Here is a 20,795-nt window from a genome sequence, read left to right on the forward strand (position 1 = left end):
CCCTTTTCTTTGAAAGGTATGCCCAAATCTCCTTTCAGATATAGACTTTTCCTTGTTTACTCTGATGTCCATTTTCAAAATATACTCTGGAATGACTTTTTATATATGTACTGTCAGTTCGTTTACTTGTGAGTCTGCAAGAGCCTGTGTCCACTATGGGTCCTAAACTATCCCAGGGAAGGTATGAACAGGTGGGGGGAGGGGAGGGTAATCTTGGGTTGTGCTCATGTTTAAATGAGAACTGGTAAACTGGAAACATTAAGAACTAAGCATGACGGTCCCTGGCTCCTGGCTTCACAGAGGAAGCATGAGAACCACCGTGGCACAAGCGGCTGGCCTGCATGCAGCCGCACATCTTGCTAGTGGTGGAACCAGGACCAGGGTCCATGTCTCCTGTGGGAATAAGACCTCAGGCTCAGAAGTGTGGGAAATATGCCTTTGTTGTTCGCATATCTGCAGTCAGGAGGATGGGGTGACTCAGCCAGCCAGCAGCCAGGGATGGACGTGCTTAGTGTTTAATGCTTCCAATGTACATCCAAGTGCTGGTCTTCTTTTCAGATATAATTATACGTGTTTTTGTGGGGAAACACAGGCCCCAATACTGTTTGCCCAAATCCTATTGTCAGTAACAGTTTTGTAGGCTTTCAGAGGCCAAGAATAATCCACTACTCTCCAGAGAACGAGCTGAGGTAGCCACTTTCGGCGAAGAGTATCCCAGGCCCGTTTCCTCACAAGTAATTCCCTGCCACAGGCCACAAGTGGCACCCCAGCTCTCCAGAAATCAGTCTGTGCTCTATGCCATGATGAGGTGTAAAAAGAAGCAACTACACCCCCGCATAGTCCAGAAGATGCTGGGAAGTACTGGGAGAGATGGAGGCTTCCAAGGAGCTAGGCACTGATAGCAAAGCCCTGTGCAAATGGTTAACTTGTCACTTTTATTATTCCCCAGGGGACTGACCATTGGGGACTTGACTCTACAAAATGGTTCTGGCCCCTCACTTGACCAGGTCATGTACCAGTTGCTTCCCAGGACACTGACTAAACACATTCAACAATGCAGAATATGGTTGCAGTTCACTTTGTGACAGAGACAGGTCTCATGATTTTACATAGCATAAAGGAAGACTTACTTTCTAAATAAATATAGGAATTCATATTTATTTACTTATTTTTATTTTTATTTTTAATTAATTATTTATTTATTTGGGCAGAGTCTCCTTCTGTCATCCAGGCTGGAGTGCAGTGGTGGGATCTCGGCTCACTGCAACCTCCATCTCCTGGGTTCAAGCAACTCTCCTGCCTCAGCCTCCTGAGTAGCTGGTACTACAGGTGCACGCCACCATGCCCAGCTAATTTGTTTGCATATTTTTTAGTAGAGACAGGGTTTCACCACCTTGGCCAGGCTGGTCTCGAATGCCTGACCTTGTGATCCACCCGTCTCGGCCTCCTAAAGTGCTGGGATTACAAGCATGAGCCCCCGTGCCCAGCCAGGAATTCATATTTAATACACAACTCTTTATTGTAAATGCCAATGCAATGCAGGTGTGCCAGCATACCTACACATAGGTTTTGGTCTTCATCTTTCGTTAAGAGCCAAAATTTAAATCTAAGTTGAGCTGTGCATGCTCAGCCCAGATTTGCAAAGGATCAGCCTGCATCACTGGGCAGCTCTGCTCAGTCCCATTGCAGCCTCATCTTTCCCACCCTCCATGTGTTCATTCCACAGGACTCCGGAGTCTGGTCAAACAGAGTGGAGAAAGAATAGAGAAATTTGGTGCCTCTTATCACTCAGAAGACAAATAATACATGCAGTTGCACATGTGGATGCAAGTTTTCCATGCTCTGCCCATTCCCATGTTAGTACTGGCAGCCCCTATGATGGTTCTAAGGCTCCGCTTGGGGCGAGAGGGGAATAAATGCTGCAATGGGCTGGCTGAGCTGTTCAAACATGGATGGGCCTTCTTGGAGTGTCCATCCCTGGAGGCAACTGCTTGCAGTGATACATGGAGAGAAATCAGGACAGGGCCAGGCAGCTGGACCAGATTCTGGAATTCTGGCTGGGATTCTGAAGCACCTAATGTGGCTGGGAACAATGCCTCACCTTGTTCGTGGTGAAGGAATCCCACACGATCACCTTCCCATCCTGGAGGGAGAAGAGCAAACAGTTCAGATCACTGCTGAGAATTCCTCATAAAAGCTGTGTCCAGCAGGGCAGCGTGAAATGGAAAGCCAGAATGAGGATCTGGATAATCAAGGCCCCCAACCTATCCATGAAATAAAGTGGAGTGAGCGTGAGAGGGGCTGGGCATTCCAGCGGAGCCAAAGGATCAGTTCTCAACCTTACATTCCTTGGAAAGACACAAATACAGACAACAGCACACAGACACTTCTTTCATACCATTTATAAACTACACACAAATTGTTAGTACAGTATCATCACCCACCATACCCTAAATGTCAACAAATTATACAGGGGAAAGATAAAGCTGACACTACCTTCAGGTATCTGACAGGTAAATAATAAATCTTCTTCTCCCACACACCTCCACCACTTTGTCCTCTCTCCCATTTGCTTTGCAGTCCATGGTCCCTGCGGCACCATCTAGGAAGCCCCCTCCGCATTCTCTGTCCATTTCTCCACCAGGGACAGCTGCAGAGGGGGCTGTGTGGGGCTGAGATCAGTCTAATTCCTCAGGTGCTCACAGATGTCACAGCTCCAGCTCTGACATTTCACAGCTACGCTAAGAACAACGTGAGATATGCACCTATCATGGTGGGAACCCCTGTGGGCAGCTGTTCAGTAAGCAGACAGCACTCACTGCCAGGGTGAATGCAGGGCCAGCCCTGCCAGAGAGAATGCTGTCCCTTTCACTGTAACTCGGTTTCGGCCTCCCATGGGTGTGGGTTGTGACTACAGCATCATCTATTCATAATGAAAACCCATAAGAGGTAAATCTATGTGAACCCTGGTCCCTGCAAAGCAGCCCTCTGACCAGACTGTGGCATGCAGGTTGCTGGGCAGACAGTGGAAAACGACAGGATCTTCAGGGATGGGAAATCTACAGCCTCTATGGCAGGCTTGATCTTTTAATCACTCAAGCCATTTGGGGCCAAATTTTGGTCAATGAAGTGGCAGAGATAAGGATGGAAAACACCACTTAAGAGCAGAAGCAAGGTTGGATCTGAAGTGACACAGCCGCTTGCTTTGCATGATCTGATGGAAGATTTCTGTGTTAACACCGTGCGAGGCAGACGGACCCTGAAGCAAGGTCAAAGTTGGTGGTTCGGGGGGCTTTTGAGATTCCAAGACACATTGATTCTTCTGGTCTAATTTCTGCCTAAACAGCTGCATAAAATGTGTAGGGTGGATTTGGTAAGCCTTTAGCACAGAAACTGGAGCGGGGCCACACGCCTGTACCATGGGGTCCTCCACACCTGGAGCCCCTGATGGCTGGGGACTGGTTCCATGCATTGCCCACATCAGCAACCATGTTAGGGGCTTCTTCCACCTCACTACCTGCCTATCCCCCTGTGTGTGCTCTGGACTCCCTGTGTGGTGCCACCCACTGTGTGCTCTGGGGTCTCATTAAACTAAGTGTGATCTCCTCGGTGAGCACAGACTTATGTGCAGGGGCCTATATACCCAAAGAGAATGTGTCTCTACCCCCCAAGCCCTAATCCAACATGGCTGGGTGATTACTCTCCTGCATCTAAGCGGGAAGGCCACTGATGAGCCCAAGTCTGTTCCAGAGACTTCCTGCTTTTCAGCTTCTTCCCCACATGCACATTCACCTCTTCCTGCTCTGGCGCAGAACAGGATGGACAGGGCATCTCCAGACCTGCTGAAGGTCCTCCCTCCCAACAGCAGTATGTAAGTGACAGAAAACCCAACACAGCCTTACCTTGTCAGGATTTAAGAAGTCAAATGGCTAGAGAGCAACATGGATATCCTGATAAGCACCTTGTAAGAATAAGCTCTTGAAAAGAAAAAGACTAGAAAGAAGTGCTCTAAAATAATAATAATGGGCAGGGCAAGGTGGCTCACATCTATAATCCCAGTACTTTGAGAGGCTGAGGCAGGAAGATCACTCGAGCCTGGGAGGTCAAAGCTGAAGTGAGTGCACTCCAGCCTGGGTGACAGAGTGAGATCTCATCTTGAGAAAACAAAAAAGAAAAGAGAAAGAAAAAAAATGGTTGTGACAGGATGGTGGGAGTAAAAGCTTTTTATCTGTTTTATTGTCCAGTGTTTCTGTAACGTGGTAGAGTATGTAAGTGATAAATTAATTTTTATCTTAATAAAAAAAGCAAGTGCAATGTGACATACTAGATCTGTAGGTAATTCAGAAGAGTAATAACATTTGTCCTATCAAACACAAAACTGACACAGACGTTTCAGCTTGTGGATTATCTAGAGTATATCCAGTTTTACAAGGGTTATAAAAAAAACCAAACCAACCTACTTTTGGAAAAACTGAGGGGTTGGGAGAAACCTATGCTGATCATAAAAATATGATTTATAGAATCTCTCTCTCTTTTTTTTTTTTGAGATGGAGTCTCACTCTGTTGCCCAGGCTGGAGTGCAGTGGCTCGATTTCAGCTCACTGTAACCTCTGCCTCCCAGGTTCAAGCAATTCTCCTGCCTCAGCCTCATGAGTAGCTGGGATTATAGGCGCTTGCCACCACGCCTGGCTGATTTTTGTATTTTTAGTAGAGATGGGGTTCACCATGTTGGCCAGGCTGATCTTGAACTCCTAACCTCAGGTGATCCACCTGCCTCAGCCTCCCGAAGTGCTGGTATTACAGGCATGAGCCACCATGCCCAGCCAAATCTCTATTTTTGAGACACGGTCTCTTTGTCACCCAGACTGGAGGGCAGTGGCATAATCTCAGGTCACTGCAGCCTTGACCTCCTACACCCAAATGATGCTCCTCCCACCTCAGCCTCCCAAGTAGCTGGCACTACAGGCACACACCACCATGCCCAGGTAATTTTTTATTTCTATTTTTGTAAAGATGAGGTCTCACCATATTTCCCAGGATGGTCTCGAACTCCTGGACTCAAGTGATCCTCCCACCTTGGCCTCCCAAAGTTCTGGGGTTATAGGCATGAACCACCATAATCAACCTACAGAGTATCTCATGTGACTTCAGCTTATAGCTTTATGTTCAATACACGTTACATAAAGAGACATCAAAAGTACTAAGCTGTGAGATCCAGATTCCAAGTGAGTCCCAAATCATTCCAGCCTCTTGACAGTCACACTTTTCTATGTAGTCTCTTTCCTCTTTATATCAGGGTTGTTCTATGTGACCAACAGAATATAACAAAAGCAATGGATTGTCACCTCCGAGGCCAGCTCATGAAATATGGCATGGCTCTGCTTCTGCCCCCTTGTGGATCACTTGCTCTGGAAGAGGCCAGGTACCATGTTGTGAGCAAGTCCAGTGGTGAGGAACTGAGGCCTCCAGCCAAGAGCCATGTGAACAAGGCACCCTGGAAGTCAGTCTCCACCTTAGTCCAGCCGTCGGACAACCGTGGCCCCAACCAGCACCTTCACACAACCTCATAAACCACCTGAGCCTGAACAAGCCAGTGGAGGCACTCCCAGATGCCTGACTCTCAGAAACCATGCAAGACAATTCAACTGCTAAATTTTGATTTTTTTGGAGTAATAGAGAACTAATATATAAAATAAACTGTGTAAATGATATGATTTTAAAAACTGTATTTTACAAGATATGTATCGTGGGGTTTTTTTGGTTTTTTTTTTTTGAGACAGAGTTTCACTCTTGTCGCTCAGGCTAGAATGCAACAGGGCGATCTCGGCTCACCGCAACCTCTGCCTCCGGGTTCAAGCAATTCTTCTGCCTCAGTTTCTCAAGTAGCTGGAATTACAGGCATGTGTCACCATGCCTGGCTAATTTTGTATTATTACTAGAGATGGAGTTTCTTCATGTTGCTCAGGCTGGTTTTGAATTCCCGACCTCAGGTGATCCGCCCACCTCAGCCTTCCAAAGTGCTGGGATTAGAGGCGTGAGTCACTGTGCCAGGCCCAAGATGTGTATCTTAACATTGTTCTTTAAGACATAAGAATTGCTAAACTCCTTAAAGTGACAGAAAGTCATTGATGGAATCTTATGCCCTCAATTTGGGGGAAAAAAAACAACAACTATTTTAAAATGGTTTTATTTACAAATAAGAGAGAAATTATTTTCAAAGGAAGAAATTATTTTCAATGGTTCATCATATTAAATATAGTCTACACTGTTTCAACCAGTACGAACTTCAAATCTACCCAAATTAGTGAAGTTCTACAGTATGCAAGAGAGTTCTTTATGCTAAGTCACATCCTTTGGAGAATGAGCAAAGTCACAAAGATCAGAAAAGGGCTTTTGGAAAGGGACAGCTCTCCTCCCCCTTAGCTATAAAATCCAAAACCGGCTCACCCGTTATGCAGCAGGTGCGACATACCTGTGACGAGCTCACAATCCTCCTCTTATCCTTGCACCAGTCCATGCACAGGACTTTGTTCCCATGGCCTTTGAGGGTCCTTCTGGTCTTCATGACAAACTGTCCCAGGGCCTCCACCCGCTCTGCCACCTGGTGCACTGGAAGGACAAGGCCATAGTCAGTCCCCTTGCTAAGGACCAGGTTTTGGGCTTTCGGCTGGCACAGCACAGACACGGGCTCCGCAGAGGGAGGCAGCCCCATGGGTTTCCTCCACAACAAGACCCAGCGTGATTCTCTGATTCATCACAATTACATCCTAGTAGTACTCCTTCTTTTAAGATCAGTAGAGGATAGAGACAACACTGCCATTCTCTCTTTGTGTTTAAGACTATATTTTTCAAAGCACTTTTATCTATGCATGTTGAGGGATTAACAACAAGACCGAATATTGGTAAAGCACTACATAAAATTCTTCCATTTAAGGCCCCAGCTCTGAGAGGAAGGCAGGACAGGCAACAGAGTGAGACTGCTATGCCCGTCTAGCAGCTGAGGAAACTGAGACTCACAGAGGTTATTTGGCTAAGACAAGTTCATACAACCGACAGTGAACCAGGCTGGGGCTTCTGGTTCTCCTGCCTACCACTCTCTCATCACAAGGAAAACTGACTTTACAAAACTGTCCCATCAAGACTATAAGGTATACCCCAAGGCTTCAGAGCTGACTGTGTCTAGCTGCCTCTCTGTGCCTAGCACTGACCTGGCCATGGCAGGTGCCTCACACACCTGCCGCAGGAAAGAACGAACCAGCAAACTGCCAAGCATGCTGTCTCCAAACTGCACACCTGTGAGTTTACTGAAAAACTTAGTGTCCACGGAGATCAATGCAACATCCTAAAAGTCTGAACACACGACCCATTCATAGCACCACCTATACCAGAAAGGAGATCCAAAAGTTAGTCTCTCAGGGCTGGGACTACAGCTTCTTTCCTGAGGCCAAGGGAGAGCTTTCTAGGGGCTTGTAGAGAGGCTGAGCCTGATGAGTCTGAGAGAGACAAGTTTGTAGGAAGTGGCTGGAAAGCTACAAAGACCAGCTGGTCCAGGCCCTTCATCATGCTGGGGAGGACGCTGAGGTCTGCAGGGATCCCATGGCCAGCCCTACTTTTCTCTCTTGTTGATGGTTGTGGAGTTGAGAAAGAGAAGCCAGAGCTCTGAACTCTCCATCTACATCTCCTTCCTTACCTCAGCTGGCCTTTCTCCAGGCAGGTGGGGAGGAGGGAAAAGGGCACTGTGTTACCCCTCAAACCTCAGAGGGAACAGCCTAGGCAAACAGACAGAGGAACAGGGTGGGAAGAGGCAAGGCAGCTGCCCCTCATGTCTTCCCAGGGAGCTGCCGAGGCTTGATGGGGCCGTGGCCCATTTCCCTTCAACAGGAAGCCTGCGCTGAGAGGGGCTGACTCTGTGGTCTGGGTCCTATGACAGCAGCGTCCCTTCCTGGGAAATCTTTCCTCTCATCCTTCCCTCCCCAAAACGCCTCAGTGTATATGTCCTAAAAACAAAGAACTCTTAAATAACCAGAGCGTAATGATCAAAATTAGAATGTTAATGCTAAAACAACACTAATCTACAGACTTATTGAGATACTGCCTACTGTCCAAATAATAACCTTCACAGCAAAAGAAAATCGTGGTCATAGGTTGCATTCAGTTGCCATGTTTTTTAGCCTCCAGTTATTTGGTTCCTTCTTGGACACAGAGATGTGGTGCTGAGCTAATGTCACTGCATCCCACCTGAGCACACGAGTCCCACTGCTGGTGTGGTCACCGGGGACCATCTGGTTAAGGTGGCACCTGCCAGGTCTCTCCACTGGGGAGTTACCATTTTATCTTTTGCAATGAGAAGTGTCTTGCTGGGGAGGTACTCTGAGACTACGTAAACACTGTGTTACCCCTCAAACCTCAACAGCCTTATTTTAATACCACTAATAATTCTGGCCTGGATGAGTTATTGTGATGATGGCCGGCAAGTGGTGATGTTTCTCAGTCCATCCTTCCCTCTGCATTCATTAGTTGACTTTCTAAGGAGTTTTGCCTCCTCTCCCAGTTATTTATTTATTCCTTCATTTACATTAGCAGGGACTCATGGGTTCTTACTTTATTCAAGAGGTTGTCATGCATTACTAATACTATTGACTTTGATCTTCGGAGAGCTCCATCCATCAAGCAGGCTCCTGTGACCTTCTGACACATCCCCTCACAGCGTGAGCACTTCTCAATCCAAGCTTCCAGTGTTCTTTCCCTGTCCTTACCCTAAAATCAGCCACTTCTCCAAGAAGGTTTAGTTCCTTTTAGTTGCCTCAGTTCTTTGTGATAAAAGAGCAAAGTTGAGCATAGGCTAAAAATCTTTGTGAAATCCCAAACTGTAAAAATACTTGCTAAACTAAGCCAGGTGCAGTGGTTCACGCATGTAATCCCAGCACTTCGGGAGGCCACGGTGGGTGAATTGCTGGAGCTCAGAAGTCTGAGACCAGCCTAGGCAACATGGTAAAAACCTGTCTCTACCCAAAATACAAAAACTTGGCTGGGTGTGGTGGCATGCGTCTATGATCCCAGCTACTTGGGTGGCCAAGGTGGGAGAACTGCTTAAGCCTGGGGACAGAGGTTGCAGTGAGCTGAGATCGCACCACTGCACTCCAGCCTGGGTGACAGAGCCAGACCCTGTCTCAAAACAACAACAACAACAACAACAACAACAAACTCAAAAAAAACCTTGCTAAACTATAAAGTGCTACATGAATGTTCAATTATTATGCTATTGCTTCTGCTAAAACACTGCATTATTTAATACCACAAACAGCACATTCGTCTTTTACAGATACATTCTTTACAAAATACATCAAATGAGGTTTAAAAAAAGATTGAATTTTTCAAATTCTTACAGGCCTTTTATATAACGTCCTATCCACTCAGAGTTGTGAGCATATTTAATTTAATATTTTACTTCAAAATTTTACATCAATATTATTGCTGCTTCCCCTAATTCAGCACTAGGATAGCCATAGCTTTTTGATAATTTCCCTTTTAATAAAAAAGATGAGCCACGTATGCACCTATGCAACAACCTTGCATGTTTTTCACATGTACCCCAAAACCTAAAATGCAATTAAAAAAAAAAAAAAAAAAAAAAGATGATTCACCCAACCAAAATAGGGCCCTCCTTACATAATGAGAATATAAATAGATCCCAACTATTAATTATTTTTTCTCACCACATTTTTTCTTCCCACATGTAGATCACTGCCAACCCACTCCATCCTGTTTTTATCTGCCAAATTTTGCATCCATTGAACTAAAAAAATTTTTTAAATTAAATATTAGGAAATTAAAAAAAAGACCTGGAAATGAGCTGAATACGTGGTAGGTATTACTTGTGAGAGCCTGGTTCAGGGCAGCTGTGGTTTTTCCTTTGCCTTCTGGAGGACCGTTCCTCCAGGATTTAACTTTTTTTTTTTTTTAAATGTTGAATATAACCAGCTGGTTTCTATAATAAGAATTTGCTAGAATATAAAGGCAACCTGTTAAGAAATTCCAGTAGCTTCAGGAAGACAGGAGTGCTGTCTTGTCTGATCTTCTTTAGAGGCAAAACTGGAGCAAAGCAGTTAAGAATTCAGGCCCTGGGCTGGGCGCAGTGGCTTACGCCTGTAATCCCAGCACTTTGGGAGGCTGAGGTGGGCAGATCATGAGGTCAAGAGATCAAGACCATCCTGGCCAACATAGTGAAACCCTGTCTCTACTAAAAATACAAAAATTAGCCAGGCATGGTGGCATGCGCCTATGGTCCCAGCTACCTGGGAGGCTGAGACGGAAGAATCGCTTGAACCCAGGAGGCAGAGGTTGCAGTGAGCCGAGATTGTGCCACTGTACTCCAGCCTGGCGACAGAGCAACACTCCGTCTCAAAAAAAAAAAAAAAAATTCAGGCCCTGGCCTTGGGGCCTTGGGTCAAAGCCTGACTCCACCACACACCAGCTACACAACCACGGCCACATCATGTACTTTCTCGCCACTTCTCTTCCCTTATGGGGTTGTGGGGACAACTATTCAAGCCTGGCACGAAGAGAACACTTGATAAGGGTTGGCTATGACATTCTCCAGCCTGGTATACAGTGAGCACCCAGTAATATTTACCAAAGGAATAAATGGAATGCTTAGTTATTAAATTTCAATCAACTGTAGCAATCCTAAGCAGCAGTTTTTGGTGGGCCAACAAAATGATCAAGCCTCTTTCCCTTCTTTTTCTGTACCTCTCCCTATCCCTAATCCATCATCCCTACTTCAGCGTCAAGCAACTCACCAATTTCACAGGGCATGCTCACTAGCACTGGGAGTGGAGACACACAAATGGTTTCAGACCTATTTTCTGACCCAAGGAGCTCACCAGCCTTTTTATTAAAAAGTTCCGTTTTTTCCCGCCTCCTGGCCTTATCCTGTTCCCTGAGCAACTTGGATTTGGTCTTTGGCATGCACAAACCCTTACACCATTTAGATACAGCTCAAACTCTTTCCTAGTTCATTCCAGTTCAGTCTGTGCCAGCCTCTGGGGCCACCCAGGTATCTGAGAGTCAGTCCCTGCCCTCACTACAGTTCAGAGTCAGGGAAAGAGATGGAGCCGTAAGGATGATTTCAATACAACATGGGACTTGCTAAGCTAGATGCGTGGACATAGGAAGCTTCTGTCCCAGAGGATGAGGCACTGCACTGGGCTTGCTGGGGTGGGATCTGAGCTCAGTCTAAAGGATAAGAAGAGGAGTTAGATGAGATGGGGTCCTAGGTGGGTACTTTAAGCTGAGGAAATGGCAAAAGCAAAGGCCCAACAATAATACTGATGTAAATTTTTTTACATCAATATTTTTTAGTGGTGGAATAAATAACTTGATTGTAGAGTGAGGGGTAGGTGCAGGCAAGTAATGACACCGTACACCCACGACAGAACTCATTTATTCCACTGTGACAGCAGCCTGCTGATCAGAGGCGTGGCATGGTCGGATCTGCCTTCTCATGACTATCTGTGGCTGCAGCGTTGGAGAGCAGTGTTGACGGAGACAACACCAGAGGAGGGAAACCAGGGAAGAGACTCCTCTTCTTTGGCAGGCCCCTCTCCAGCAGACACACCACCATCTGCTGCACCACCCTTCTCTGTGGTCCCTCCAAGGTCACACTGGAACAGCCTAGAAACTGCTCCCTGTCCCTGGATGCTCTGCTTCTCGTGTCTGGGCAGAGGGTGCCTGGCTCTGTGGCCTCCCTGCTCGGCTCGGTTCCTTGGAGTTAGGGATGCTGAATATTCTGGACGCCAGTCCAGACCAAGGAATCAGAACCAAAGTCATGGCTGGAACTCAAGAGGCAGTGTAGGCCAGTGAATGTTTGCGGCTTGAATGATGGTTCCAGTGTGCCAAGAACTGTGCCAGGTACTTGGGTACAGAAAAGAGTAAGATAGTTTCTGCTCTTTCTGAGCTCACAGTCTGGAGGGGACAGACAGGTCAGTACCCAGGTAACAACTACAGTGCAGTGCGATGGTGGCTGACAGGCTGTCACCCATGGTCAGAGAGCCAGAGGGGAACCGGGCTGACTCTGCTGGCAGGCATGAGGCGATGTCACAGAAGTCTGGTTTTGAAGGATGAATAGGAGTTGGGATGGAAAAGTGTAGGTGGGAAATTAGCTGCTGCTGCTTCTTTTTTTTTTTTTTTTTTTTTTTTTTGTAAACAGAGTCTAGCTCTGTTGCCCAGGCTAGAGTGCAGTGGCACAGTCTTGGCTCACTGCAACCTCTGCCTCGTGGATTCAAGAAATTCTCCTATCTCAGCCTCTTGAGTAGCTGGGATTCCAGGCCCATGCTACCACACCTGGATAATTTCTGTATTTTTAGTAGAGGTGGGGTTTCACCATGTTACCCAGGCTGGTCTTGAGCTCCTGACCGCGGGAGATCCACTCACCTCGGCTTCCCAGTGTTGGGATTACAGTGAGCCACCGCCCCCTGCTGGGAAATTAGCTTCTTAATGTCTACTTTTGTTGCTGTTTTTTAGGAAAATAGAAGACAATGACCTAATCCATGGAAGCATTCTGAGGTTCAACTGGGAAGGCAAATTAAAGTGCCTAACAAGCAAGCTGGCAGGCCAGGAGTGGCAAATCTAGAGTTGGTGTACCAGGAGCTGAGAACTAGAAGACTGGAGATGACGTGATCTGGAGAGAAAGGGGGCTTTTGAAATGGAAGAGCCATTAAACTAGAGATCATGTTTAGGATAGCAGAGAATGGGAGAGTGAAAAGAGGGGCTGTGAACAGGGAGAGGGTTTTGTCTTAATTGCCTTTTATATAACTATAGAAGTAATGTATATTCCAGGCTACGGTGCACTCAGGCTGCTACAGCGACTAGGGGCTGAAGTAAATGTATATTCATTGAAAGTAATCAGAAAATAAAAATATATGGTCACTTATAATTCTGCTTAGCCCGACCATTCTTATTATTTGGTGTGTACCCTTCCAGCCTTTCCTTCAAGTATGTGCAGACACATATATGTGTGTAAGCAGACAACATGCCACATAAAATCTTGGGGATTACAGACGTGGGATTATAGGCATGAGCTGCCGCACCTAGCCTATCTATCATTTTTAATGACTGCATAACATTCCACTGTATACACATGCTATAATGTCTGAATCCCCTACTGGTGGACACTTACTTTGTCCAAGGGCTGCCATGATACCCTTGTACTGTATTATCTCCTTAGATAAATTCCAATTCATGGAATTGCAGAGTCAAAGGAAAGGCATATTTTGTAAGGCTTTTGATATATGTTACCAGTATCCACCATTGATTGTGTGTCTCCTGGGTGCTGGGCGCTGGGCTGAGCGCTTTACACAATCGCATGAGGACACAGGCTTTATCTCCATTTCTACAGATGAGGAGCCTGGAGCTTAGAGAGGCTAAGGACCTCACGCACACATACTTGGATCCCTAAGAACATTTATATACCTTCAATAATGGGAGAACCTGTGGGTAGGTGGCTGTCATTATTTAGAAAATCGAGGAGTAGGTGAGGCATTGACAATGGCTTCTTAGTCCAGGAGACATCCTAACCTTGGATTCCCCATACCTTTTTTTTTTTTTTGGAGACAGAGTCTTGCTCTGTTGCCCAGGCTGGAGTGCACTGGCGTGATCTCAAGTTCAAGCAGTTCGCATGCCTCAAGCCTCGCAAGCAGCTGGGATTATAGGCATGCACCACAACACCTGGCTAATTTTTGTATTTTCAGTAGAGATGGGGTTTCACCATGTTGCCCAGGTTGGTCTTGAACTCCTGGCCTCAAGTGATCCACCTGCCTCAGTCTCCTCAAAGTGCTGGGATTACAGGCATGAGTCACTGCACCCAGCCTCCCCATACCTCTTTGATGCAGCCAGATCAACGGGTTACAGAGTTAGAGAGCCAAGATCAGGAGTGAAGAAACCTGCCTGGATCTTGGCTTGGCTGCCACGTGGCTGGAATCATCATGGAAAGTTAGAGCCAGAAGACTCAATGAATGAAGACTAAATGACTCAACAAGCAAGAACTGAACACCTTCTACAGGCTGATCCTATGCTGGGCACCAGGCTGAACATGATGGACAGGTCCCAACTGGATGGAACTTGGAGTTGGGTAACTACGTGTAGTAGTAGTCTTCAAGCTCCCATTTTACTTGTAGAAGTCTCCCCCAACCATCTCTGCTTTGGCTCATGGACGAAATCTTACTAGAAGTCCAATACAGAAAACAGATGAAGGCAGAGCTGAGCAGGTGAACAGTGGAGGAAGGAACCCCTAAGTTCCAAATATCCCCTCTACCTCCAGAGTCCAAACAGCAAGTGTGAAGGCCAGTGATGTACACCAGCCCCCCTGCTTCTCAGAAAAAGAAAATGGGGCTTGAGGGAACAGCACAGTAAACAAATTAAAGGTGAACACATGTCTCCTCTGAACCTGCACCCTGCTCTGTAAAATGAGGGTATTAGAGTGTATCTCAACAGGGCCTTGGAAATATGATATAATTCTGGCAAAAACTTAACTTTTCATCAAGATGTGGCTTACTCTCAACTTTCAGGGAAAATTTTTTTATTTACTTTATAATCTGTGCATACATGAACCAAAAGCAAAAGATATGGTGTGTGGCTCAATACAGAAGATTTCAAACCATGTAAATTTATAAAGTGAAAATTCATAGCAGGGTCCTTCTCATTATATCATAAGGCAATGGAAAAAAAAAAAAAAAGAACCAAAGCATGAACAAGCTCTAAAATGTTCCGGAAAATGAATACTCCGAAACTGATTGTAAAGAAGACAAGTGAGATGTCTTAAGTAGGAAAACAAAACTATTTAAAAAACAATCTGGAATCACTTTCAAATTTGCACTAATATATACACTGTTTTCATGGCCACCTTTTGGTAGACTGAAGGAATCAAGGAGAAAAAAAAAATCTAATGCTAACTTAAAAAAATTGATGAAGTCTGATTTTGTGCCAAAGTAGAATGGGATAGGATAGATAAAAAAATCCTCAAACAGGCTGATCCGAGTGCAGTGGTGTTTATTACTAATTGATCACAACCAGTTACAGATTTCTTTGTTCTTCTCCACTCCCACTGCTTCACTTGACTAGCCTTAAAAAACAAACAAACAAATAAACCCACAAGGCGGGCCAAGATGGCTGATTAGAAGCAGCTGTCGATCGCAACACTCATGGAGAACGAAAATGGCAAGTGAACTCTGCACCTTCAACTGAGATACCCAGATTCTCGCACTGGGACTGACTAGCTAGTCGTGGTGACTCACAGAGAGCGAGCAGAAGCACGGTGGGGCAATGGCCCACCTGGGAACAGCACTGAGCCACGGGAGCCCCGACCATCAGCCAAAGGAGGCACTGAGTGATTGTGCAACTACACTCAGGAAACCACGCTTCTCCCACAGATCTTTGCAACCAGTGGATCAAGAGATCACCTCGTGATCCCAAGCTACCAGGACCTTGGGTCCAAAGCATAATGCTGTGCGGACTCTCAGTGGCTGCTTGGGAACTGAGAGTGCCCAACACAGAGACCCAGGAGTTTGTGCAGACTCCAGCCCCAGGAATTCCTGTGAGGAAGGAGATCCATCTATTCCCCAAGGAAGGGGGCTGACGCCAGGGAGCCAAGCAGCATCATTCAGTGGGCCCACCCCCACAGCATCTCACAAATTACGACCCGCTGTCTTGAAATTCCAGACAGTGAGTGGCAGCAGGCTGGAGACTGCCTGAGATGACCAAGTTGGGGGAATAGGAAAGAGGGACAGATGCCATCTGTGCAGCTCAAGTCAGCCATTCTGGCCTGCCAGCTCCTGAAAGTCAGGGTGGCCCAAACTGGGAGGAATTCCCCATAGTGCAACACAGCTGCTATGGTAGATTATGGCCAGACTGCTACTTTAAGTGGGACCCAGATGCTCTGGAGAGTTTGGGCAGTCTGGATGAGGGAGGTTTCCCCCAGCACAGTCCACCTGCCCCACCAAGAGGCAGCCAGACTGCTTCTTTAAGTGGGCCCCTGATCCCATTCCTCCTGACTGGGTGCAACCCCCCAAGAGGATTCTCCAGATGCCTCCTCCAGGAGTGTTTCAGCTGGCATCAGGTTGGTGACCTTCTGGGATGGAGTGCCCAGAAGAAGGAGCTAGCTGCCATCTTTGCTGCTTCGTATCCTTCACTGGTGATACCTCCAGGTGCAGGAGGGACCCAGGCAATTAGGGCCTGGAGTGGACCTCCAGCAAACCACAGTGGCCCTATGGAGGAGAGGCCTGACTATTAAAAGAAAAACAAACAGAAACCAACATCAACAAAAAGACTCCACAAAAATCCCATTCAAAGGTCAGCAAAGACTGCAGGTAAATAAGCCTACAAAGATGAGAAAGAATCAATGCAAAAACGCTGAGAATTCGAAAAGCCAGAGTGCCTCTTGTTCAAATGATCACCAGCATCTCTATAGCAAAGGCACAGAACTGGGTTAAGGCTGAGATAGATGAATTGACAGAATTAGGCTTCAGAAGGAGGGCAATAACGAACTTCACTGAGCTAAGGAGCATGTTCCAACCCAATGCAAAGAAGCTAAGAATCGTGATAAAACATTACAGGAGCTGATAACCAAAATAGCCAGTGTAGAGAGGAACATAAATGACCTGATGAAGCTGAAAGATGTAATAGGAGGACGTCATGATGCAATCACAAGTATCAACAGCTGAACAGACCAAGCAGAGAAAAGAATCTCAGAGCTTGAAGACTATCTTTCTGAAATAAGACAAGGAGACAAGAATAGAAAAAAAAAAAAGAATGAAAAGGAATGAACAAAACCTCTAATAAATATGGGATTATGTAAAACGACTGAACCTAAAACTGACTGGGGTACCTGAAAGAGATGGGGAGAACGGAACCAAGTTGAAAAATACACTTCAGGGTACCATCCAGGAGAAAGTCCCCAACCTAGGAAGACAGGCCAATGTTCAAATTCAGGAAATCCAGAGAGCCCGAGTAAGATACTCCATGAAAAAAGATCAACCCCAAGACACATAATTATCAGATTTTTCAAGACTGAAATGAAAGAAAAAATGTTAAGGGCAGCCAGAGAGAAAGGCAAGGTCACCTACAAAGGGAAGCCCATCAGACTAACAGCAGACCTCTCAGTGGAAACCCTACAAGCCAGAAGAGAGTGGGGCTAATTCAATATTCTTAAAGAAAAGAATTTCCAACCCAGAATTTTATATTTGGCCAAGCTAAGCTTCACAAGCAAAGGAGAAATAAGATCTTTTTCAAACAAGCAAATGCTGAGGGAATTTGTCACCACCAGGCCTGCCTTGCAAGAGCTCCTGAAGGACGTACTAAATATGGAAAAGAAAAACTGTTACCAGCTACTACAAAAAACACTGAAGTACACAGACCAGTGACACTGTGAAGCACCTACATAAATAAGTCTGCAAAGTAACTAGCTGGCATCATGATGACAGGATCAAATTCACACATAACAATATTAACCTTAAATATAAATGGGCTAAATGCCCCAATTAAAAGACACAGAATGGCAAACCAGATCAAGAGTTAAGACCCATTGGTATGCTATAGTTAAAAGCCCCATATCACATGCAAAGACACACCTAGGCTAAAAATAAAGGAATGGAGGAAAATTTACCAAGCAAATGGAAAACAGAAAAAAGCAGGCATTGCAATTCCAGTTTCTGACAAAACAGACTTTAAAGCAACAAAGATAAAAAAAGACAAAGAAGGACACTGCATAATGGTAAAGCGTTCATTCAACAAGAATAGCTAACTATTCTAAATATATATGCACACAATAAAGGAGCACCTGGATTCACAAGACAAGTTCTCAGAGACCTACAAAGAGACTTACACTCCCACACAATAATAGTGGGAGACTTTAACATCCCACTGGCAATATTAGATAGATCATTGAGACAGAAAACTAACAAAGATATTCTGAACCTGAACTCAGCTCTGGATAAAGTGGACCTGACAGATATCTACAGAACTCTCTACCCAGAACAACAGAATATACATTCTTCTCATCACCACATAGCTCGTACTCTAAAATTGATCACATAATTGGAAGTAAAACTCTCCTCAGCGAATGCAAAAGAACAGAAATCACAACAGTCTCTCAGACCACAGTGCCATAAAATTAGAACTCAGGATTAAGAAACAAACTCAAAACCACACAACTACATGGAAATTGAACACCCTGTTCCTGAAACTCCTGGGAAAATAATAATGAAATTATTTTATCAAGAAGTTCTTTGAAACTAATGAGAATTTCTAATTTTATCAAGAAATTCTTTGAAACTAATGAGAACTAAGAGATAATGTACCAGAATCTCTAGGACACAGCTAAAGCAGTGTTAAGAGGGAAATTTATAGCACAAAATGTCCATATCAGAAAGCTAGAAAGATGTCAAATCAGCAACCTAACATCACAGCTAACAGAACTAAAGAACCAAGAGCAAACAAACCCCAAAGCTAGCGAAAGACAAGAAATAACCAAGATGAGAGGGTAACTAAAGGAGACAGAGACATGGGAAACCCTTCAAAAAAATCAGTGAATCCAGGAGCTGGTGTTTTGAAAAAATTAATAAAATAGACTATTAGACAGACAAAGAAAAAAGAATAAGATAGACACAATCAGAAATGATAAAGGGGATATCACCACTGACCCCACAGAAATACAAACAACCATTAGAGAATACTATAAATACCTCTATGCACATAAGCTAGAAAATCTAGAATAAATGTATAAATTCCTGGATACATACACCCTCCCAAGACTGAACTAGGAAGAAATGGAATCCCTGAATAGACCAATAATGAGGTCTGAAATTGAGGCAGTAATAAATAGCCTACCAACCAAAAAAAGCCCAGGATCAGACAGATTGACAGCTGAATTTTACCAGAGGTACAAAGAGGGGCTGGTACCATTTCTTCTGAAACTATTCCAAACCAATGAAAAGAAGGGACTCGTCTCTAACTAATTTTATGAGATCAGCATCACCCTGATACCAAAACCTGGCAGAGATACAACAACAACAAAAACTTCGGCCAAGTGCCATGGCTCACGCCTGTAATCCCAGCACTTTGGGAGGCCAAGGTGGGTGGATCATCTGAGGTCAGGACTTCGAGACCAGTCTGGCCAACTTGGTGAAACCCTCTCTCTGCTAAAAATACAAAAAATTAGCTGGGCTTGGTGGTGGGCACCTGTAATCCCAGCTACTCAGAAGGCTGACGCAGGAGAATCGCCTAAACCCAGGCGGCGGAGGTTGCAGTGAGCCGAGATCACACCATTGCACTCCAGCCTGGGCAACAAGAGCAAGACTCCATTCCCTGCCCCCCACAAAAAAAAGAAAGAAAACTTCAGGCCAATATCCCTGATGAACATAGGTGCAAAAATCCTCAATAAAATACTGGGAAACCAAATCCAGTAGCACATTAAAAAACTTATCCAACACTATCAAGTTGGATTCATCCCCAGGATGCAAGGTTGGTTCAACATACGCAAATCAGAAAATGTAATTCATTGTATAAAGAAAACTAAAGAAAAAATCCATATGATTACCTCAATAGACGCAGAAAAGGCCTTTGATAAAATTCAACATCCCTTCATGTTAAAAACTCTCAATAAACAAGTTATTGAAGGAACATACCTCAAAATAGTAAGAACCACATAGGACAAACCTACAGCAAATATCATACTGAATGGACAAAAGCTGGAAGCATTCCCCTTGAAAACTGGTGCAAGACAAAGATGCCCTCTCTCTCCACTCCTATTAAACATAGTATTGGAAGTACTGGCCAGGGCAATCAGTCAAGAAAAAGAAATGAACGGTATTCAAATAGGAAGAGAGGAAGTCAAATTATCTTTGTTTGCAGATGACAAGATCCTATATATAGAAAACCCAAAAGCTTCTTAAGCCAATAAGCAACTTCAGCAAAGTCTCAGGATACAAAATCAACATGCAAAAGTCGCTAGAGAGCCAAATCATGAACGAACTCCCATTCGCAATTGCTATGAAGAGAATAAAATACTTAGGAAAACAGCTAACAAGGGGAAGTGAAGAACCTCTTCAAGAAAAACTACAAACTACTGCTCAAGGAAACCAGAGAGGGCACTAACAAATGGGAAAACATTCCATGCTTATGGATAGGAAGAATCAATATAGTGAAAATTGCCATACTGCCCAAAGTAATTTATAGATGCAATGCAATTCACATTAAACTGCCATTGACATTCTTCAAAGAATTTAAAAAAAATGTAATTCATATGGGAGCAAAAAAGAGCCCATATAGTCAAAACAATCCTCAGCAAAAAGAACAAAGCTGGAGGCATTCGTGTTACCCAACTTCAAACTATTCTACAAGACTGCAGTAACTAAAACAGCATGGTACTGGTACAAAAACAGACACATAGACAAATGCAACTGAATGGAGAGCTGGGAATCGGGGTGAAGCTCACACAGCCCTTGAGGCTGCTGTGCGTATTGGCTGAAATGAACACCATGTCCTTCCTGCTCTGTCTGCTTTCAGCCTGTCTTTCAAATTACTCCTCAGTTTACTTTCAAGTTAAAGACTCTTCAGAGTTGAATTGTTTTCCCTTTTCTCTTTTTTATTTTTAAAGATAGGATTGTGCTCTGTTGCCTAGGCTTGAGTGCAGCGGTGCAATCATAGCTCACTGCAGTCCCAACTTCCTGGGCTCAAGTGATCCTCCCACCTCAGTCTCCTGAGTAGCCGGGACCACAGGTGCACACCATCATGCCTGGCTAATC

General features: G+C 44.9%; 1 protein-coding gene across 1 annotated transcript in view; it reads right to left on the reverse strand.

The window, feature by feature from the left end:
• The window catches only part of GNB5 (G protein subunit beta 5), a 63,505-nt gene that overhangs the window by 22,264 nt on the left and 20,446 nt on the right, over nt 1-20,795 (reverse strand). The window contains exons 4-5 of the mRNA XM_012442197.3: nt 6,473-6,609; nt 2,102-2,143 (exon numbers count right to left, since the gene is read on the reverse strand). Of these exons, the coding sequence (XP_012297620.1) occupies nt 2,102-2,143; nt 6,473-6,609 (179 nt within the window). The remainder of the gene's footprint in view (nt 1-2,101; nt 2,144-6,472; nt 6,610-20,795) is intronic.

Source organism: Aotus nancymaae, unplaced genomic scaffold (assembly GCF_030222135.1).
Source record: "Aotus nancymaae isolate 86718 unplaced genomic scaffold, 86718_ANA_hifiasm-v0.15.2.pri h1tg000062l, whole genome shotgun sequence".
In the NCBI taxonomy this organism is placed as follows: domain Eukaryota; kingdom Metazoa; phylum Chordata; class Mammalia; order Primates; family Aotidae; genus Aotus; species Aotus nancymaae.